At 43.2% G+C, this 23,102-nt stretch overlaps 2 protein-coding genes across 10 annotated transcripts in view; one reads left to right on the top strand and one right to left on the bottom strand.

Annotated features, from left to right (window-relative positions):
- Positions 1–162: 162 nt before the first annotated feature.
- On the top strand, positions 163–12,799 carry LOC114354359 (DISCO Interacting Protein 1). Of its 9 annotated transcripts, none has more exons than XM_028306708.1 (12): positions 163–284; positions 428–486; positions 590–615; positions 1,312–1,339; positions 1,636–1,770; positions 2,207–2,300; positions 2,750–2,880; positions 6,429–6,534; positions 7,131–7,241; positions 10,174–10,289; positions 10,899–11,157; positions 11,748–12,799. In XM_028306708.1, exons 1-12 carry the CDS (start codon positions 266–268, stop codon positions 11,882–11,884), a joined length of 1,221 nt encoding a protein of 406 aa, XP_028162509.1. In that variant the 5' UTR covers positions 163–265; the 3' UTR covers positions 11,885–12,799. The 9 variants fall into 9 exon arrangements, with proteins under 9 accessions (XP_028162509.1, XP_028162505.1, XP_028162503.1 ...); XM_028306704.1 differs by having other exon boundaries at positions 7,131–7,268; XM_028306702.1 differs by having other exon boundaries at positions 7,131–7,268; positions 10,171–10,289.
- A 2,928-nt stretch (positions 12,800–15,727) lies between these two features.
- The window catches only part of LOC114354358 (uncharacterized), a 28,783-nt gene continuing 21,408 nt past the window's right edge, over positions 15,728–23,102 (bottom strand). Inside the window, 6 exon segments of the mRNA XM_083287601.1 lie at positions 15,728–16,249; positions 20,306–20,525; positions 21,440–21,534; positions 21,536–21,656; positions 21,923–21,998; positions 22,893–23,045. Coding sequence (XP_083143727.1) covers positions 15,875–16,249; positions 20,306–20,525; positions 21,440–21,534; positions 21,536–21,656; positions 21,923–21,998; positions 22,893–23,045 — 1,040 coding nt within the window. The 3' untranslated portion in view covers positions 15,728–15,874.

Here is a 23,102-nt window from a genome sequence, read left to right as displayed (position 1 = left end):
AGCGAGCGAATTCAGCGAATGAATGATTTTTTTTTTTTTGGTTCCATTCGTTCCTTCTGGAACAGGCTAAGGTCAAAGACACAGATATGGATAGATGCAGCATGTGTCAAAAATTGTATGAAGCCGAGCGTGCCACTTTTTATACGTCATTAGTGNCTGTGATCACCGCCAGCCATTTTGATTGGTGTCAAAGATTTGGAGAAGTGTGGATTTGGTATATATTCACTTGTTTCAATAATAATCAAAGCCCGTGTTTCACTCCAGCATGGTTTTTAACAATAAATGTAAGTACTATAATATGAATAACTTGTTTATGCGTCGTGTCTTTTCTATGAATCATCCGTACTTACCAAAAACACCATTGTTATTGATTTTCTACCGGCACAGCCAACTGTTCCTCATATTTAACACTATTCGACTTTCGCAGATAATACGCGCCACTCCGGACGCTACAACACCGCGGGACAGTTCGTTTCAGCTGGTGTCGTAAGTATCAGTCGATATTGTTTATTTATTGAACGTAAAATTTCCATGTCCTCTTCCATATTACTATTTACATACATAAGTAAAACTTGATTATATATCGCAGCAGAATGCCGAGCCCCAAGCGCCCTGGTACTGGCTATGCAAAGTCACCAGTTACCCTCTGACTGGCACTGACACCTAATCATCTTGCCAGCATTGTGTGAAACTGGAGCATGACATTTACATTCTCCCCACTTTCTTGCAATGTTTGGCTCCCACCAGTGGCCTTGCTCATCACGGTGTTTCTCAAAATTGTTACATTAATGCCTGTGGTGAGACATTTTAAGATGTGGGTATAAGCCTCTCGGAAGGTAGCGGTGTATGTCGAGAATGCAATATGATCATGAGAAAAATATCTCGTGGGCATGTAGGGTTCTCTAAACTTAAGTAGACAGTAAGCTGCTCCGGATTCCTGGCATGTAAGAACCCTCTAAAATTGTAACAAAGAAATTACTTTCTGTAAATTAATGACCTAAAAAGAGATCTAAACATATAAAAACTACTCTAACACCAGCAATGACTGGTTTCTAATGCAGTTTAATGCATACAGCAAATGGTGCAATTTTATTGGGTGAGAACATGATAGGAATATGGATAGAGCTGGGCAATGTGATACCACCTTCACTGCGTGACAGATGATGAATGAGTCCAGTACAGTATCCTTGTTACACATAGTCGCAGTTTGGTTGTAAATATCCTATCCTCGCGTGATCGATATGTAAGAGTGAGAGGTGAGACACATGGCCCACACAGCTGAACCATACCAGCTGGCCGGGCGCCCTGCAGCCGGAGCATGAGCGGTCCCCACAAGTTGGTGAGTCTTAGAGTATATTGGATTAAAACGTCATGAGTTTCTTTAAGAAATCTGAATTTGCCATTTCATTTCTCATTTTATAAACTTAAATTAGATACATATTCTATAATTTTGAGCTAAGTTTATGATTAGCATTTCACCACATCTGTAATAATTAGCGATCATTAACACTAATGACTTCTTAATGCATCGTCAGTTAAGGCTAAGTCAGATTTGTGGAAAGCGCTTATCACTGTCCTCATAAATTCAGTTGAGGAAACTAGTGTTTTGGTATTGACGATTGTTGTGACTGCCAGAACCAGCAGCTGACGCCGCCGCCGCAGCATCCGCAGCAGCCGCAGCATCCGCAGCAGCCGCAGCAGCCGCCGCTGCGCCAGCCACACCAGGCCGCGCCCGGCGCCAAGCCGTCCATCGCGCAACAAGCCATTGTGGTTCGTAGCACGCCTTTGTTAAAAAAATACATAGCCTACCAGTGTTGCCACTGGTGTAACCCAAAATTGCTGAGTCATAATTACGACCAGTGGGCTGAGTGTGAGTTTACTTACATCATCGTTTAAAAAATATATGAAAATTTTAGTTTTTGAACGTTTCCCGCTAGGGGCGCTATACAATCGGTCATACATTTAATGTCATTTTTTGACGCGCTCGGTATAAACTCACACTAGGCCCTCAGGTCGAGTTAACTGCGCACCTTGTGACCGTAACGTCACATTGACGCTCTAGTACGAACGGACCGAACGCGGGGAGATGTGTGGGTGAGTGCGAGGGAGAGTCGCATTCCATCGGGGTTTGCAGTTAACTCGACCGGGTTGTAGTGTCTTTTAGCTGTTAATGTTTATTAATGTAATATTGGCGTAATTTATACAGAAACCAGACGTGGAAATGAAGGTAGAGGGTAGCGTGGAGGGCTCCGAGGACGGCGCGGCGCGCCCGCACTGGATGAAGGCCAAGCTGCCGGGAGGTGAGTGTACAGGGTCTATATGCCTTGGATTTTTTAGTTTTTATGTCTCATATCTACATTTTTGGGGGGGATTGTTAACAAGTAAAACTATAGGCCTTAGAAATTTACTACACTATCTTCTCAGAAGACAATAAAATCACAAAGACCAATTCCAATGTTTGTAAGATTTTTGCAGAGTAAATACAAATGAGTAAGTCATCTTCATAGAAACGCACCGAGCGCGGTTTGTATGTGAGCACGCGCCAATACGTATGCGGCGCGCACGCACACACTGACAAAATTCAGCGCACCTCACCGCTAATCCACGCAAAATTTTGTCAGTGTGTGCGTGCGCGCCGCATACGTATTGGCGTGCTCACATACAAACCGCGCTCGGGCGTTTCTATGAAGATGACCTACTCATTTGTATTACTCTGATTTGTGTAAAGTAACAGCTGTTGTTGTGACAGTCAAGAAGCTGAGCAAGCGCGAGAAGCGGCGGCGCCAGAACGAGCACCTGCGGCGCATCATCACGCCCAAGAACGCGCTCATGGTGCTCAACGAGATGATGCTCCACGAGCAGCTCACCAACGTGAGCCAGGTCCTAACCCACATCTTACTAAGGCCCAGAACAGACGGTGAAACGAAACTGCAACTTTCTGATGATTCTGATTAGAGATGAAACGGATATCCGGTAACTATCCGGTAGGCCGGATATCCGGCCTAAATTTACTATCCGGCCGGATACCGGATAGTAACTCACTATCCGGCCGGATACCGGATATTAAAAAACTACGACAATTTCCTATTAATAAAATGAAATAAATTAATCTTCGAGGCAAATATCAATAAAATGGCTTATAATAATGACGGCTTTTATATAAAGTCCAAAAAGTTACAAAAAAGCCATATTAAGGCCTTTCAAAAAACTAATTTCATTTTCTGGACTATATTCTCTCTAATGACGAATACAAAAATGGTAAATATCTGTTAATGTCGAAATATTGCCAAATAAAATAGGCGATCGTTTTTTCACTGATGATGGTCTGATGTCATGACATGATGCAGTTCAGTCAGATTACGCAGCAAGTAAACTAATTTAATTTTCGCTTTTCAATCACACACTCACGATGGCAACCGAAATCGCCCGAATTAATCTGCCCCCTAGATAAGTGGCAAAATCTGTCATTCTATTCGGACGGATTCAATTTTCGAAAAGTGTGACTAGTCTAGTCTACTAATAGACCTGATCGCGTTCGAAGCACCTGTGCGGCGCTAAACTCGACACGACATGCAACGAGACAATGGGCCAACTATCCGGCCGCCGGATATCCGGCTATCCGGCCTAGCAGCTGGCCGGATATCCGGTATCCGGTATCCGGCCAAACAACTATCCGTTTCATCTCTAATTCTGATGAATGAAACTGAAACTGAAAGTTTCAAACTGGTCGCGTCATGTGTGGTCTCTCAACGGACGCTATGGCAGAAACTTAGATGCAACTCAAAAGTAACTAGCAGTTGCAGTTTCGTTGCAGTTGCGTTTCACCGTCTGTTCTGGGCCTAACACTTTTTTTTGTTTATTTAACGTTAAACCTTTGTAAACCCTTGAAAGGGAGGCTGATAACAGTGAATGAGTTTCTTGCGCTTCTTCTTTTCGGCACCGGTATATGTAAAAGGGCTTTTTAAAAGCCTACTTGCAAAATAAATGAATTTAAATTATGCTATAGCCGTACGGTATCTCATAACAATGAGACTGTATTTGCGCTTACTGCGCTCACTAGTTGGCGCCACTATTTTGACCAGTAGTGAGCGAGTGACAGGACTTTACTACAGTGGGTCTAGTCAAAACGCACTTTAAAATCGCAAACCCATCGCAAACCAGTCGCAAACAAATAAACAAATCGCAAAAGAGGTCGATAACAAAAAAGGCTTAGCCAAACGGCAAAAAATCGAATCGCAAAGCCCTACCTATCGATAATCGAAAGACTGGATTGAAATTTCCCATACAAAGGTTTAGCCAACATGCATTTAAGACTCAATCAAAATCGAATCGAATCTCAACACCCGCCATTTTCATTGCGATTACTAAAACCCCGGTGATAAGCTTCGATTCGATCGAAAACCAATAGGGTGAGTTGCACCACCTAACTTTGACCGTAACTATGACGTTAACCGGTGTTTTTTGTATGGAGTTTGACAGATTTTAGACGTTTGTCAAAGTTAAACTAAGATGGTGCAACCCACCCTAAGGCTGTGGGTCTAGTCAAAATGCCATCGCAAACCAATAGGAAGTTTTCACTAATGTCAGTCGCCGCGTCACCAGTAATTCAATTCGATCGGAAAATGGCAGCCAAAATGCACATTGAACCACCAACGACGCGGCGATATAAAAGTTCATTCAAAATCGAATAAAAGTTAAAAAATGTCTATGACTGCGATTGTTTTAGCTTTTTTTTTTTTAATTTGTTTCTTCCTTCTTTCTGCTCTCTGTTTACGTCTATGCTTCGCCGTCAAACTAACTGTCAAAAGGACATCGCGATACGGATTTGTCAAAACAGCCTTAGGGTGGGTTGCACCATCTTAGTTTAACTTTGACAAACGTCTAAAATCTGTCAAACTCCATACAAAAAACACCGGTTAACGTCTTAGTTACGGTCAAAGTTAGGTGGTGCAACTCACCCTATTGGTTTTCGATCGAATCGAAGCTTATCACCGGGGTTTTAGTAATCGCAATGAAAATGGCGGGTGTTGCGATTCGATTCGATTTTGATCGAGTCTTAAATGCATGTTGGCTAAGCCTTTGTATGGGAAATTTCAATCCAGTCTTTCGATTATCGATAGGTAGGGCTTTGCGATTCGATTTTTTGCCGTTTTACTAAGCCTTTTTTGCTATCGACCTCTTTTGCGATTTGATTATTTGTTTGCGACTGGTTTGCGATGGGTTTGCGATTTTAAAGTGCGTTTTGACTAGACCCGCTGTTTTGGCAAATCCGTATCGCGATGTCGTTTAGCTAGTTTGACAGCGAAGCATAGACGTAGAGTCGCCGCGTCGTTGGTGGTTCAATGTGCATTTTGGCTGCCATTTTCCGATCGAATCGAATTACTGGTGACGCGGCGACTGACATTAGTGAAAACTTCCTATTGGTTTGCGATGGCATTTTGACTAGACCCACTGAAAGAAGGAAGAAACTAATTTAAAAAAAAAAAGCTAAAAAAAGTTAAAACAATCGCAGTCATAGACATTTTTTAACTTTTATTTGATTTTGAATGAACTTTTATATCGCCGCGTCGTTGGTGGTTCAATGTGCATTTTGGCTGCCATTTTCCGATCGAATCGAATTACTGGTGACGCGGCGACTGACATTAGTGAAAACTTCATATTGGTTTGCGATGGCATTTTGACTAGACCCACTGAAAGAAGGAAGAAACTAATTTAAAAAAAAAAAGCTAAAAAAAGTTAAAACAATCGCAGTCATAGACATTTTTTAACTTTTATTTGATTTTGAATGAACTTTTATATCGCCGCGTCGTTGGTGGTTCAATGTGCATTTTGGCTGCCATTTTTCGATCGAATCGAATTACTGGTGACGCGGCGACTGACATTAGCGAAAACTTCCTATTGGTTTGCGATGGCATTTTGACTAGACCCACAGCATCAAATAGTTCATGGCACCCAAAGTGGCCAAAAAGTTGACAACACAAACACAACCCTATTTTAATTATAACAAAGACGTGTTGCGAACTTTTTGGCTACTTTGGGTGTTATGAACTATTCGACGCTGTCTGTACCAACTGCTGCAAATACGGTGGCTCTCATGAAGTNCATGAAGACATTTATATCCATTGCATGTCACCTCAACTGGTTCAGGCAATAATATAATGACTGTTGTTTCTGTCGTGGCTATAGTCTTGTCTGCGAGCACGTAGAATTTTGTCCAATGACCCCAAGCTACCCATCCTTATCGCTCGCGCGTAATTATATTGCTGTCGCGACTGTGCGACGGGCGCCCAGTGAGTGTGCGAGTGCGACAGCAACATAATAGCTTGGGGTCATTGGACAAAATTCCACGTGCTCGCAGACCAGGCTTTAGATGTCACGTGGTTAATTGCGAAAACTTGTCGTAACTATGTGTTTTCCTCCGTTAGCAGCAGTTCAAGGTGGAGCCGGCGGACCCGCCCGCGCAGTACTTCAAGGCGCCCAAGACCAGCTTCTGCGCCGACCTCACGCTCGACGGCGTCACCTACAAAGGATACGGTTAGTTCACGTAACGGCAAATACTTGACTTTGACTGTAAAGCCTTGGGGTGGGGGATGAAAAGCTAGGACTGGATAAGAGATAGATTCATTGATTCAAAACTATTTTTAAATGTTGCGTTTGGACTTTGGAACAAAGGAGCTGCGTAAGCGAGCCCTGATCTAGATTATCAGAAATTTCCTATTATATTGTTCGTGTAAGGGAATCCAAAATCCAAGCTAAATGATGGCATGAGCTATAAATTATAAAGTTATTTGAAATATGGAAGCAACTCCGCTGACCCATTCACGGTTGGACACTTGCTCCTAATCGAAATGCTAAGCAAAGACTGGACCCTGTTTATTCTTTATTAGCTTTCCGCCCGCGGCTTCGCCCGCGTGGCATTTTGTCTGTCACAGAAAAACTTTATCGCGCGCGTCTGTTTAAAAAGCCGGGATAAAAACTATCCTATGTCCTTTCCCGGGACTTAAACTATCTTCCTGCCAAATTTCAACAAAATCGGTTCAGTGGTTTAGACGTGAAAGCGAGACAGACAGACAGAGTTACTTTCGCATTTATAATATTAGTATAGATTTAATTTGATCCTTATTGCGCAGGTGAGAACAAGCTGATGGCGCGCAACGCGGCGGCCGAGCAGGCCATCCGCGACCTCATCATCAAGCGCATGAACCGCGCCGCCGCCGCCGGCCTCGACGCCTCCGTCGAAGGTACGGCCCGCCTTCTCTTCCCCAAAGGTTTGCAAGTTCCACTACCCTCACTACCTCACTACCTCACCACCTCACCACCTCACCCGCCGGTCTGTGTTGTGTTATTGCTGATCATTGAAAACCATTAAAAGCTTTTGTCTCCCATGTTTATGGCGGATGTACACCATGCGGCAAATGAGGGCTATCGTTTTTATACCTAACAGGCACCCCTGGCGAATGACAGGACCTTACTCTACAGTGGCGCCATCTTGATGAGTGCAAATGCGATAGTCCTCCTACCACTTTAGCGCTCACCAGTTGGTGCCACTGTCTTCGCTACTAGCAAGTGACAGGACCTTACTCTACAGTGGCGCTAACTGGTGAGCGCTAAAACGATAGCCCTCATTGTCCCAAGTCGAAGCGCTAGAACACCGAAGTATGGATGACGCACGCGAGAAGAGAGGAGAAAGTAACCGAGATGGTGTTCACACTATTATAACGTCTCGGCCAATTTCCCGCATTGCGTACATCCGCCATTAAGTAGTCAGTTTAGTCGTATTGTGCTTGCACAGAATGTGGATAAACTTTGATTTGATTGGCCACTTACCTAGCTCTAAAGCAGCCCCGAGACGATCAATTGCGATTGTCAATGTATTTATAGTTCCAAAATACTGAACTGTCCTATTCATGACATTGACAGCGGGGCGCCACCGTCTATACCGGATCGCTGGTTCCTATTTTTGCCATGTTGGAAACCATATAGTTGAACGATGGTAGCGCCCCCCTGTCATTGAGTTTGGTGGGACAGTTCAGCGTGGGTCATCTATAGCTTCAATGGCACCTGTCAATTGGGCTTCAATTAAAATTATCATCAATTTGCTTCAATCACGTAAATTCAATCCCACTAAAAACATTCTGTAAAAAACTANAAGCGCTAGTTCGCACACCGAAGTATGGATGACGCACGCGAGAAGAGGAGAAAGTAACCGAGATGGTGTTCACATTATTACGTCTCGGCTAGGGCATGAATATCGGAATCTCGGACTGCGAGATCCGATATTTCAATTCCGATATTGAGCGACCCAATATCGTAATATCGGAATCAGATAAAAGTTTTAATTGAGATTTTAAACAAAGCATTTAAACTCGCCACAACCTGCCACAAAGCCCAAAGTATATGATTGGCAAACACCAATGATTTTCTCATGTCTCTCACCATCACTTTTTGTTCTACTGCAAATATTTTAATATCTTTGTTATTTATGGTTAATTTAAACTTGTTCTAAATCAATTTTAGCATTTGCCATAGGTACTTGGTCAACAAAGAACGACATCTCAACTCCCTTTCAAACATTAATTTTACTGGACTATAGACCGTCAGTTCTGCATACTATGTGCCCTGCCCATTGCCACTTCAGCTTGCTAATCCGTCGGTCTATGTCAGCGACCTTAGTTAGTTTACGGAGCTCCTCATTTCTGATTAGATCTCGTAAAGAAACACCAAGCTTATCCCTCTCCATAGCACGTTGTGCCCTATATTCAAAGGCCAAGTTTTCGAGCCATATATCATTACTGGTAACACACACTAATTGAAGACTTACGTCTTCGTATTCGACGATTTACCTCTTTCTCGAAATTGCATCTAACTACCTAGCTGATCGTTTGTCCGAGATAGACATACTTACTTGTCAACAATCTCGAGAATCGAGCTCCTAACCGAAACTGGGTAAGGAGCAACATGGACATTCGACATAAGCTTCGTTTTTACCATATTCATCCGAGGGCCTACCTGTTGGGAAACTCGATTAAGGTCTTCGAGCATTGTGATAGGGTCTTCCAACGGTTCTGCTTTAGTACGCAAAACAGACGGACGATGAGGCAGCAAGGTTCTGAAGTGGAGGCCACGTACCGGAAAGCGCAGCGTAGGACTCATAACAACAAGGTGGACCGACGACCTTATAAAGGTAGCAGGAAGGCGCTGGATGCAGGCGGCCACCAACCGGCCATTGTGAAAATCAGCATCGGAGCCTGTGTTCAGCAGTGGACGTCCTATGGCTGACATGATGATGATGATGGCTCGTGGTTTTGTGAGTTGTAGGTACATCGATAAATCAAAAAGGAACAAATTACAAGCATATTCAAGTTTTTTATCACTCTCTACAATTTTTGTAACACGTGATTTGAATGACTCTAAAATTCGTTCCGCCAACATAAAACAGGGTAATACATGTAATAAAGAGTAAAAGTGCTGTTTTGTACCAAATTAAAGATTTTGATTAAAATCATTATTTTATTGTAAACAATCCAGAATTCTTACCAATATAACCAAATATTAATTTTATAGCACATGAACTCAATTCCGATATTAATATCGGAATTCCGGTATTGAGATCTAATATCGGAATCCAATATCGGAATTGAAAACCTTCCGATATTACATGCCCTAGTCTCGGCCAATTTCCCGCATTGCATACATCCGCCATTAAGTAGTTAGTCAGTTTAGTCGTATTGTGCTCGCACAGAATGTGGCTAAACTTTGATTTGATTGGTCACTTAACTAACAAGCTCTAACGTTAGGCCCAGAACAGTCGGTGAAACGCTACTGCAACGAAACTGCAACTTTCTGATGACTCTGATGAATAAAACTGAAACTTTCAAACTGGTCGCGTCATGTGTGGTCTCTCAACGGACGCTATGGCAGAAACTTAGATGCAACTCAAAAGTAACTAGCAGTTACAGTTTCGTTGCAGTTGCGTTTCATCGTCTGTTCTGGGCCTTAATGTCCTAGTCCTAACCAGGGATGTTGCAAATATCCGCATCCGCATCCGCAAATGCGGATCATCTGCATGGATTTGGACATCCGCAATGATCAAATGCGGATTTTTATGCGGATGCGGATGTAAGACAAGTTCTAACCAAATCGGGAACAATGACGGATTTGTTTGTTCAGCAGCGAACCCCGAGAGCGCGATGGAGAGCCTGCAGGACGACGACCCGCTGCCGATGATCCAGCTGGCGTCGTACGCGCTGCACAAGCTGTTCTCGGAGTGGGAGTACGACGGGCACAAGGTTTGCAGGAGGGCTACTTACTACCTACTACTACTAGACGATTATCACACTGCACCGCGCTCCGCCGCGGTACGCGGAACGACAGATTTAATCATTGTATGCAAGTTATAAGTTATTATTATAAAGAGCTGTGGTTTTCTGAATAAAGAAAAATAAAAATAAAATAAGTACCTCAGTTTGTATAGAAAACACGCGCGGCACAACACACTGACAACGCGTCTGCGCGCGGGATTTTTTATATGTAGCCACGCGGAGCGCGGTGCAGTGTGATAATCGCCTTAGTTACTTTAATATTTATTTTAGTTCTAATAACATTGTATTTATTTTTATTTTATTCCCGTTTCGTTGACTTATTTATTTATTTATTAGTAAACATAGAAACACTCAACACGACACCCACAATAACGCACTGATAGCACGTTCAGGAGCACACATACAACACACTTACACATTCATAATAAATTACTTATTTTTCGACTTGGGCATTTTGAGACTAAACCTATCTACCTTTTATTTACCTTTACTGTTTTTTTTTTCTTTAATGTACCTTTTTATACTTGTGATTGCCATTGCTTGACTCGTGCCAAATAAAGATTGTATCATCATAAGGTGCCACAGCTGCGGCCGGCCAGCACGTCGGCGTCGGAGGCGGAGGGCGAGGCGTCGTCGGCGCCGGGCCCGCGGCGCGCCGCCAAGAAGCCGCCCAAGGAGCTGCCGCTCAACGCCGCCGCCATGCACCCCTGCATGCTGCTCACCTACATGCGGCCGCACCTCGAGTACCGCGAGCTGGCCGCCGAGGGCGACCGTCCGCAGAACATGCTGTTCACCATGGGCGTCGACGTCGACGGCGCCACCTACATCGGCAAGGGTGAGTCGTGTACAGGGCTAGCAAGAACCTGAACTAAGGGAATGGCAAAATTAATCTCCTGATTTCATATATCGAATCCAAGCAGATAAAATTGTGCAAATAAATATTTGAATTTGAATATCTCGCGTCAATAAAGCATTGTTTTACAATTATTGTTAAGCTCCAACTTGTACTCATTCTAATGAATCGTAAGTTCTTTTTCAATTCTCGTTTTCTTACTCTTTAGACTAAGAACGCATGGCGCGATTTTCACCCCCGCCCGCGGCGGTTGCGGGCCCGCAGCTTCTGTAGAATGCAGATACTTAATGTAAACACTAATACACAACTCACGACGCGGTTTTCGCCCGCAGCGGATGCGGTTGTAATCGATTCGCACTCGTCGGTTTTCGTCGGCGCGAAAACGCGACCATTTTGTACCAGTGACTTAGCACACTTAGTTCTTAGAATAACTGCGCAAATAACCGCTCCCGTGAGTTTTGAAATAAAACCGTAATTCTACAACCACCGCGGGCGCGGCTGAAAATCGCGCCGCGTGAGTTCTTATTCTTAACCTACAATAATGTGCTAACAAAACTATTTTTTTTCCTCAGCGTCCAACAAGAAGGAGGCTCGCAAGGCGGCGGCCAAGTCGGCGTGCCAGGCGCTGTTCAACGTCAAGTTCGAGGACGTGGCCACCGCCAACGCGCCCGTCGTGGCGCCCGCCCCCACCGCCATGGCCACCGCCTGAGCTTCCACCGGCGCCGGCCTGACGTACAGAGGCACCGCTCCCTATGACCCGTACTCTACCCTACCACTGCTGCGTATCCCTTACTTGGAATATCTTTAAGCGAGTTCTCCTCCGCTACTTTATACTGTAAGTATCACTTTAATCACATAAGACGGTCATTTTCGTAATTTAGACTTACAAAACCAGCTTCTGTGCGTTATTGGTAGAAAAGTTTCGATTTATTCTTATATTATGAAGTCAAATATTATACTATACATAGACCTAGTCTATTTTACACTGGGCATGTATTATGTTACATTTATTATACAGCTCCCATAAAAAATAGTGACAGACATAAATGTCTGAAACGGTGAGGAATAGAAGATCCTTGACTATTATTTTAGTATTATCGATATGAAGTGACGAGAAAAAGTTGTTAAGAGAATCAATGGAATTTATGATGATGAGGGACTTCCGTAGGGGAAATATTTTTAGTAGGTGTAGTTTTGTAGTCTTTGAACTTTAGACTTTTTAGAAGTTCTATCTATAGATGTATGTATATACTTCCTTACTTTAAATCGTACTCGACAAGACCTGTGCAAGATGAAATTTTTATCCTATTATTAGTAGGAGCACGAAAATTAAAATAATATCTGTAATCAAAATCAAATTGATGTTAGTTTTGGCGTCGACCGAAATTATGTGACGAGTACGTGTCGAGAGACTGGCGTGTGATAAGATGCGACTGTATGACTGACTATCTTGGTAACCTAGAGCAAAATTGTGTAATAATCTTGAAAAATTTAATCATTAAGGAAATTATTGACTGCAAGTGAGCAAATTAAGTTTATTATTATACACAAAAAATAATTTCGTATGAAGTCACCAAATATAGCAAACCAAGTAGGGAACTGTAATATTAGATGTAAGCAATATTTATGTACGGAAAAACATAAAAGATGAAATAAATATTCCAAGTAATCTCAGAACGTCTTTCTTTTAACCCTGTTTTAATATAAGGAGAAAATGGAAGATAAAATAAAACTTCAAATATGGTCAAAACTATGTTTAATAACTTCTTGAATGTATTTGTCCGACGGATATCATAATTTTAGTTTTCTCACAAATAATACTTTGTCCACAACACTGTCAATAACTAAACAACTGATAACACCAATGTAATAAAAACGAGTAAATACAGCTACACAGTTAGTACTACTCAGTCAATACTCAATACTCAATACTTTTATTGCATAACCACATTAGCATTCACATTTATAGGTCTTACAATTTAGTCTCTTAGCAAATGCTAATAAAAATAACATAAACAGGAGTGAAGGTGTGAGGAGCGCTACATCATTCTGGCAGGACTTTGGCACGAGTCAGGACTAGCTAAACTTTGATGCAATTTGTATGACACAACTAGGTAAGACATGAACGACGAAATATTATCAATAATAGCGTTTTAGGTACTGTTTTGTAATTACTGGAGACTAGATAGTTTTTCAAACTTCTCATTTTTTATTACTCCAATTCAGGACGGTACCACCTATATTATGGACACACAAGTAACTTACTGATTATTATAATCGCTCCTATATTAGCTCACCTTGGGACTTATTGGAAGAGAGTTAGATCTTGTATTTTATTAATTTTAATTATATCATGGACATTAAAATGAATTTGCGCATGTTAATTATCAAATTAGCTAAAATTAGTAAAAAATACATAAAGACCCACTCTTGACAACGCAAAATGGCACCAACAAAACAATTTAAGTAATATATAACTGGTTTTCTATAAATTATAACAATATAAAATAATTTAACATAGCGTTAAAAACTTAATGCTAATATGACTTAAAATTACACAATTAGGGCGTATGTTGTCGAGCCTGTTCAGTTTCCTACCCGGTCCGGCGTCGGACCGGTACCGGAAGTGCGGGTACCTTTGCGTAATTGTTTACAACCTGCTTATAAAATTAATATTTAGAGGTAGTTGGGTACCTGTTTGAAAAGTATAATAAAAATATCAATAAAAACAACAACTCAAAATTAACTTACTAAACATTGCAATAAAATGAAGAACTTGAATACTTATAATTAATGTTAAAATTGTTTTTAGATCCAGTTTTAACCCTTAACCACTGACGTGTCATTTTGTTACACTAACACTGACGTACGTACGGCATACGTACGTAACTTTGAACACCTCCTGATGTATCAATAGAGCGTAACTTTGGTGAAATTTGAATTTAAATTATTCACACATGTTTATATTAAACAGAGATAGTAAAAAAACATAGTAACATTAATAGAATAGTATGATATTGGTGAAATCCTCCAGATGTAATAAAATTTAGACAGGCACTTTTTTTAAATCAACACAAAAATATTCGATAACACTAGGAACTTCTATTTTGGCCATATTAAAGATTAATAACAGTTTTAATCAGGAAAAAATCTCAATAGCAATAATTCACAAATTAAGTCACTTTTTAATACAGTTCATTTAGGAAGGCTATTTTCTATAGTCTTTTTTTGTTTGATGACCTGGTCACCAGTTTGCCGTGCTTCAAACTAGCTAGGAAATATGAAAATATGGTATACAATCTTCAGAAGAAGTCAAATCTAAAGCCATGAACTAAAGCTCCTTCACCATCATGATGATTGTCCTCGAAAACCGCAACTAATATGAAAATTTTCATCCACTGGATTTTTTGCTAATTTCTTCGTCATTTGTAATAATTTTTGGCATAAATGAGGTTTTTTATATATAGACGGCCAAGTAAATAAATTAGACTGCTAACAATTAAATTTTTCTATGGACCAACATACAAAAGCGATGTTGAAAAAGTTACACTAACACTGACGTTACGTACCACAAACGTCGGGTGGTCTAGCTCTCCTACTTAGGGACGTGCTACCTATCTATTTTCTCCCGTCGCACACGCATCTCTGGCCACTAGGAAACTACCAAAAAGGACACGCAAAAATTCCCGCACAAAATGAAGTTTTGAACGAAAAACCGTTTGACCGACGTACCACGTACGTACGTCAGTGGTTAAGGGTTAAAAGCCATTGCGATCAAACACAAGCCCGATGCATTCCTTGAAGTCGGTATTAAAAGTTTTTATTGAAATACGTTTGAAAAACTTCGTTACGAATTGATTGGACGCCACATTGAATTTAACAACTACACGCTCCGCCTTGACCCCGATTGAATTGTCTTTCAAATTGAATACAATTTTTATTTTGAATGGTTTCGTCGCACGCATTACGTACGCGTACGAAATAAGGGTAGATTTTACGAAGTTACGTCTGCGGCCTCGTGCAGATATTTAAATCTGTTTATTTGTACCCTATTAACAGGACCAAATTGACATCAGCCATGCCAACAACGTGTGTGGCTTGACAATCGGGGTCTTTAAAGACTAGGCGCCAGACCATCCGCTTCCGAATGGCACAGGCGCCTATCCTACGTCTCTACAGAACTAGTGACAACTACGTACGTATCGTCTAGTTTCTCTAGCGAGGCGACGCCTCTAGACGGAGTCGAATCTTAATGCTCTATTTGGCGAAAATTGATGACGAAACATCAGTGTTAGAAGAAAACACCTTGGACTTTATTTTCTAGCTGCTTAAATGTAAGTCATCATATTTTTATCTACGAGTAGGTAAGTATTTCGACAACNTCGACAATAGCAATTTTGCTAGTTTCATTTCATCTACGGACCTTCTAAAGCCCGGTCCGTCAGCACGTACAATTTTGTCCAATGACCCATCCTTATCGCTCGCGCGTAATTATGTTGCTATCGCGCTCGCACACTCACTGCGGGTTCCAGTCGCACAGTCGCGACAGAAATATAATTACGCGCGAGCGATAAGGATGGGTAGCTAGGGGGTCATTGGACAAAATTCTACGTGCTCACGGACCAGAACAGTATTGATAGATTCGGTACTGATATCCAAGAATGAATCGTTTTCTTTGTACACCAACGTCACACGGCGCCTACAGAAGGCGGTAGGTCCACATGGAGATGGGGCTCTGCAGCAGCGCGATGTGCGGCGGCTCCTTGCCGCCCACCAGCAGCAGGTGCAGGTGCTGGGGCGGGGCGGCGGGCGCGGGGCGGGGCCGCAGCTCGCGCAGTTCGATGTCGGCGCCGCCCACGCCGGAGTCGGGCGTGAGAGCGGCCAGCGCGCGCACGTCGGGCCCCAGGTAGTGCGGGTTGCTGAAGCCCAGCTCGCAGTGCACGCGCTCGGCGCTGGCGTAGTCCGACGTGGACTCGGGCTCGTCGTCGCGCGCGCGCGTGAACCGCACCGACGCCGACTTCGGGATGGCCACCACGGTCGCGCGCGTCAGCGACCGCCGCGCCGCTGCCTCGCGCTACAACCACAGAAGGTACAGTTATTTAACGTCCTGTCATCAATGATTGCCTTTACAAAAGTTCTATTCCGTTTACTAACATCACGTATGGAATATGCACTAAAGCCTGGTCCGTGAGCACGTAGAATTTTGTCCAATGACCCCAAGCTATCCATCCTTATCGCTCGCGCGTAATTATGTTGCTGTCGCGCTCTCACACTCACTGCGGGCGCCCGTCGCACAGTCGCGACAGCAATATAATTACGCGCGAGCGATAAGGATGGGTAGCTTGGGGTCATTGGACAAAATTCTACGTGCTCACGGACCAGGCTTTACACACAAGATAAAGATCGAAGAGTAGCCTTCTTCTTCGAACACATAAGTAGCTACTTAGCTGTGTAGAAAGACAGAATTTCAAAGGCAGATGCGCAGGCGCATTGTGCAATTTTTTTTAAGTGATAGGAGGCAAACGAGCAGACGGATCACCTGATGGTAAGCAATTGCCGTCGCCCATTGATAAGAGAGTTGGGATGAACTTCAATGTTCGAGAGACTTATGATGCCTGATGACGCACACGAACCCAGCAGAAAAGCCTCCTCACCTCGGCCTCCTTCCGCATCTCCTCCTCCTCCTCCGAGTCGAAGTAGACGAGGCGCGTGGCGTCGGGCACGCCGCGCGCGGCGAAGTCGGGCACGGACACGGGGTCGCGCGCCAGCTCGGCCGTGTCGGCGGCGCGCGGCGAGCGCTCGGGGTCGATGGCGTACGCCGAGCGAGACTTGGCCAGCGCCGCCTCGTGGCGCACCAGGCTCTCGGTGGAATCCCTGTACAATTTATATTCACTTCAGTTCCTGTACACTGCAAACGGAATGGAAAATCAGGTAGACTCTAGGGCAAGAAGAATATACCTAATATTATTCCCATCTCTCGTTCTCAATATTCCCTTCGCTCTGCAACTTTTGTGTAGAATCTACTACAGCTTGACCGCCAATAAAACCCAACCAGTAAATACCAAGATAGTCCTCGGGAAAACTTAAACTGTCATTAGACCCGCAACGAAAGAATATCCCTAGCGAAATTATCTACTTCAAGCAGGGACCAATTAGAAAATGGGTAATTGAAAAGCAAACATAGGTCGCCAAATGTTCAATGTTAAGCTTCAGTAGTGTTTTGAGTTATCAATAGATGGCGCTATGTGTAGGTTGATCGCGGTATGTACTGGAATCTTGGTTTTATTCAAGTTGCTTTTTGGGACTTGTACACCAAATGATATTCCAGTTCCCCCAGATGTCAGCTAGCTAATCTAAAGCTGTCCATCACATTCGTGGTCTCCCATGTCACCAGAGTAAATACAAATGAGTAAGTCATCTTTATAGAAACGCACCGAGCGCGGTTTGTATGTGAGCGCGCCAATATACGTATGCGGCGCGCACCCACACACTGACAAAATTCGGCGCAACCACGACTGGCTCCCCGCTAAATTTTGTCAGTGTGTGCGTGCGCGCCGCATACGTATTGGCGCGCTCATATACAAACCGCGCCCGTGCGTTTCTATGAAGATGACCTACTCATTTGTATTTTCNAGTATAAATTGGAACTAGATTCGCCATCTGATTTGTTTGTGACAAAGCCTTCTAAAACTGAAAAGCACAAGTTCAACTTCTGTTTTAAGCTAGCATGAATAGCTGCGTCAACAGATTCCTTACACGCTGCTAGCCTATCCAGTCGGTGAACCAAGTGACAATACAAAGCCTTCGCACGAGTCAGCTGATACCGCTCCTTAGTCTTCTTGAAATTATCTAAGTGTGACTGTAATTCCTTTAACTTGCCAGAAATATTGGGCAATTCCACACTAGGTTTAAGTTCTTCATCAATAATTTCCTCAGGACTAAACTCAGAACACAATGACTTAAGTTGTTTTTTCATTTTGGGAACTGTATCTTCCGGAGACTCAGATCGAACAGTTATCTCATAAATAAGTTCGTCGCGTAATAATGAATGGTAGTAAACCGTTTTGGTATCCATTGTAAAAAAAATGAACAGTATGCTCTTTAGGTAGGCATATTATTATGCTCTCTGTGGGCAATTAAAGTTAATAAGTAATAGGTATTATCTAAGGAAAGTTATTGTGTATAGACTGCTGTACCCAACAGTGTGTGCAAACATAATTCTGAATAACAAAGTGATAAATAAATAATGAACAGTATGCTTTTTAGGTGGGCATATTATTATGCTCTCTGTGGGCAATTAAAGTTAATATTGTAAGTAATAGGTATTATCTAAGGAAAGTTATTGTGTATAAACTGCTGTACCCAACAGTGTGTGCATACATAATTCTGATGTAGTAAAGTGATAAACAAATAATGAACAGTATGCTCATTAGGTAGGCATATTATTATGCTCTCTGTGGGCAATTAAAGTTAATATTATAAGTAATAGGTATTATCTAAGGAAAGTTATTGTGTAAAGACTGCTGTGCCTGTACCCAACAGTGTGTGCATAGTACCTAAGTTACGTGGATTAGTTTTTAAGTTTCCTAATGTACAAAATTAAATAAAATTCAGTATCTTCTTCATTTTCTTAACAAAATTTGCACATGATAATAACACTTATTTACAAGTTGTATAAATAATATGATTCATATTGTTTCGAAAATTAATAGTAATGATTTTAGAATATTATATATTTATTAAGACGGGAATACCAGGCCGAATGTAATGATTTTAATATCTTTATGAGACGTGAATGCCAGGAGGCATCACGGTGACGGATGGCCGAATGTAATGATTTTAGAATTAATATTGTATTTTATACGATTATTAGTTGCTTATAGATAGTTATTGTAATAATTTTGGTAGAATTTAAAAACCCATTATTAAAATTAAATACTTTACTTGATTACTTCCTGGACATTGTTGCAGATATTATAATGGTTTCAGAATTTATTCTGTATTATATTCAATTACATATTTCATGTTTATTATTTAATGTAATTATTTTAGAATTTTTATTGTATACAGTTTAGTAATTTAGAAATAAATTGTTATTTAAGTATTGATTTTGACTACTTCCGGGGCATGCTGTCGATAAGTCGTTTCGAGCCGGTTGACTTGGACGAATGGAAGGGGAAGTTGCCTTATCGCGGGCATGCCGCCGGACAGGCGGTTCGATTGGAGGATTCAAAGCAAGAAGTACTAACTTTAAGGTGTTATAATGTTGGAAATGTATAAATTAGTATCTTGAATAAATAAGTAATTGATCTAAAAGTAATTTTTCCTCATAATAGTATGCTAAAACTATTTAACATGTCAATTAGTATTCTGTTTAAATATAATATTTTAAAGATTTTTGCCAAGGTATGTTTTACATGAAAAAATTCAAAAAGTATATTACTACCATATGTTTGCTAAATTTTTGTTAAATGTATGCTAAAAGTATGTAATATTATAACAAAAAAGTGCGGTGCGATACCTTACAGCAATAAAACCTCAATAGAAATAATACCAACAGCCTCGCCGAAGAAGTAGAAAACTTGAGAAAAACAAGTCAAAATATGAATTCTGCTAGTTCGAACCAAACCTATTCCTCACTGGAAACAGTCTGTCATTGCCTGCAAATCATATCTTAGGGTTCCACTGCCACTGTTATTACAAAATAAAATGAAATAATTGAAAAAAAAATATAATAGATGACAAACAGTGAAGGGCTGATTAAGTGATTTTTTGAGACATAAAAATGCCGGTAGAGCCCTTGAGACATTATTTTATATTTTTTTAATTATTTTTACGGTAATCTACATCTTATGACGCAACTTTTGAGGGGTCTTGTGTAGCGAAAATATAAAAAAAGATATTTCGGGACACCCTACTACACATGCGTATAAAAATCGTAGACTTCTTCTACTCGGAAGACTATTTAGTATAGCTATTTAGCTATGTAGATGTAGAAGGACGAATGTCGAAGGCAGATGCGCAGGCGCATTTACAATTATTGGTAAGAGAGTTGGGCTGAACTTCAACGATCGAGAGACTTTTATGATGCCTGACGACACACATGGACCCAGCAGAAAAGCCTCCTCACCTCGGCCTCCTTCCGCATCTCCTCCTCCTCCTCCGAGTCGAAGTAGACGAGGCGCGTGGCGTCGGGCACGCCGCGCGCGGCGAAGTCGGGCACGGACACGGGGTCGCGCGCCAGCTCGGCCGTGTCGGCGGCGCGCGGCGAGCGCTCGGGGTCGATGGCGTACGCCGAGCGCGACTTGGCCAGCGCTGCCTCGTGGCGCACCAGGCTCTCGGTGGAATCCCTGTACAATTTATATTTGTCACCGTAAAATTGTGAATTCCGTCAGATTATAATCTGACGTAGTTAAATTACAATCTAACCTAACCTAACCCACTGTTAGTTTACAATCTAACGCGTTATATTATAAACTGACAGAGTTCACAATTCACGTTGACATATTCACTTCAGTTCCTGTATACTGCAAACGGAATGGAAAATCAGGTAGACTCTAGGGCAAGAAGAATATCCCTAATATTATTCCCATCTCTCGTTCTCAATATTCCCTTCGCTCTGAAACTTTTGTGTAGAGTCTACTACAGCTTGACCGCCAATAAAACCCAACCAGTGAAGACCAAGAGGTCTCGGGAAAAGTTGAACTGTCATTGGACCCGCAACGAAAGAATATCCCTAGCGAAATTATCTACTTAAAGCAGGGACCAATTAGAAAATGGGTAATTGAATAGCAAACATAGGTCGCCAAATGTTCAATGTTAAGTTGTAGTGTTTTGAGTTACCGATAGATGTCGCTATGTGTGTGTAGAATCGCGGTATGTACTGAAATCTTGGTTTTATTCAAGTTACTACCTGTTGCTTTTTGGGACTTGTACACCAAATGATATTTCAGTTCCCCAGATGTTCGCTAGCTAATCTAGAGCTGTCCATCACATTCGTGGTCTCCCTGTCACCAGAGTAAATACAAATGAGTAAGTCATCTTTATAGAAACGCACCGGTTTGTATGTGAGCGCGCCAATATACGTATGCGGCGCGCACCCACACACTGACAAAATTCGGCGCAACCACGACTGGCTCCCCGCTAAATTTTGTCAGTGTGTGCGTGCGCGCCGCATACGTATTGGCGCGCTCATATACAAACCGCGCCCGTGCTTTTCTATGAAGATGACCTTCTCATTTGTATTTAGTCTGCTGTCACTAACCTGTCGGGCGCCAGCACGCTGTAGGAGCAGCGCGCGGCGCGGCGGATGGTGAAGCCGGACAGGCGCGAGAACTCGCGCATGAAGCCGGCCGGCTCGCGGCGCGCGGGCGCGGGCGGCGGCAGCGGCGGCGCCGGCGCCGGCACCAGCAGCGCGCACGCGTCCACGCGCGCCGACGGCCACTTCAGGCTCTGCACTATGCGCTCCCACGTCTCCGTGCCTGGAAGATAGGTTNCAGTGTGTGCGTGCGCGCCGCATACGTATTGGCGCGCTCATATACAAACCGCGCCCGTGCGTTTCTATGAAGATGACCTACTCATTTGTATTTTCTCTGCTGTCACTGACCTGTCGGGCGCCAGCACGCTGTAGGAGCAGCGCGCGGCGCGGCGGATGGTGAAGCCGGACAGGCGCGAGATCTCGCGCATGAAGCCGGGCGGCTCGCGGCGCGCGGGCGCGGGCGGCGGCAGCGGCGGCGCCGGCGCCGGCACCAGCAGCGCGCACGCGTCCACGCGCGCCGACGGCCACTTCAGGCTCTGCACTATGCGCTCCCACGTCTCCGTGCCTGGAAGATAGGTTCATTGTGGAGATTTTACTTGTTCGAAGAGTGTGACTAAAGCCTGGTCCGTGAGCACGTAGAATTTTGTCCAATGACCCCAAGCTACCCATCCTTATCGCTCGCGCGTAATTATATTGCTGTCGCGACTGTGCGACGGGCACCCGCAGTGAGTGTGCGAGCTCGACAGCAACATAATTACGCGCGGGCGATAAGGATGGGTAGCTTGGGGTCATTGGACAAAATTCTACCTGCTCACGGACCAGGCTTTAGAGCAGCGCACTGCTGCGTTTATACAACGTAACGTATAAGGCGCGCGAGGGATGAGAGGTGGAGCTCCAGCCACAGGTATACCACAAATGCTTTGGAAGCCAGAGGATAATAATATGGTGCAAGCTGTGGTCTCTCCAACCCGTCTGGCCAGCGAGGGGAGAGTAGGAAGAATCTACTATTTGTCTCTCTCCGATAAAGAATAGGCGGTCGTCTTCCTGTGCAGTGAAGACTCGTATTGGTTGGATATCAAGGAGCGGGTGGTGGCTTACTTTCAGGAAACTCTATAATCTACATGTTCGGGTACTCCAGTTTGCTGAGCATATTCTACACTGAGATGACGGTCTACATAGAGTAATCACGGCAACTATCAGTTCAGTTACTACCCGTTCGCGCTAAGTTTGCCGGTCCGTGGAATGCGCCTCCCTTTCCTCAACCGCGATTAAACGCAATTAGTTAGTGATTTAACGTAATTAATGTGTCTTATTTTACGCAAATACACAATTTTTATCAATATTAAGAAATAAAAAATATTTTCGTTATTAGTCGCTTCCTTTCGAGTGACCTCATATCGCCAGCGGCAAACTTATCGCGAACGGATAGTACTACCAGTTTGAGCTAAAAGTAAGTTACCGAAGTGGAACCGCCACAGCTCGTTGGTGGGGTGGCCGTGCGCCTCGCCGCCGAAGATGTAGAGGTGCGCGCCGGCGCGCAGCCCCGCGTGCCCGCTGCGCGCGCTTGGCGACAGCTTGGCCGGCGTGCGCACCTGTGTCCACACGCGGGACACTGAGGACAACCATACACGTGAACATTTGATGCATCGGACTTCACGGGAATCATCTA

Source organism: Ostrinia furnacalis, unplaced genomic scaffold, assembly GCF_004193835.3.
Source record: "Ostrinia furnacalis isolate ACB-3 unplaced genomic scaffold, ASM419383v2 OfSCF2047, whole genome shotgun sequence".
Lineage (NCBI taxonomy): Eukaryota > Metazoa > Arthropoda > Insecta > Lepidoptera > Crambidae > Ostrinia > Ostrinia furnacalis.
This window is presented reverse-complemented; position numbering and strand designations above follow the sequence as displayed.

Bases quoted from the DNA above. Each gene is read 5' to 3' on its own strand.
- LOC114354359 (XM_028306701.1), top strand. The intron at 487-589 runs GTAAGTATCAGT...TATATATCGCAG, and splicing joins AGTTCGTTTCAGCTGGTGTC to CAGAATGCCGAGCCCCAAGC. The intron at 1,771-2,206 runs GTTCGTAGCACG...TAATTTATACAG, and splicing joins TCGCGCAACAAGCCATTGTG to AAACCAGACGTGGAAATGAA.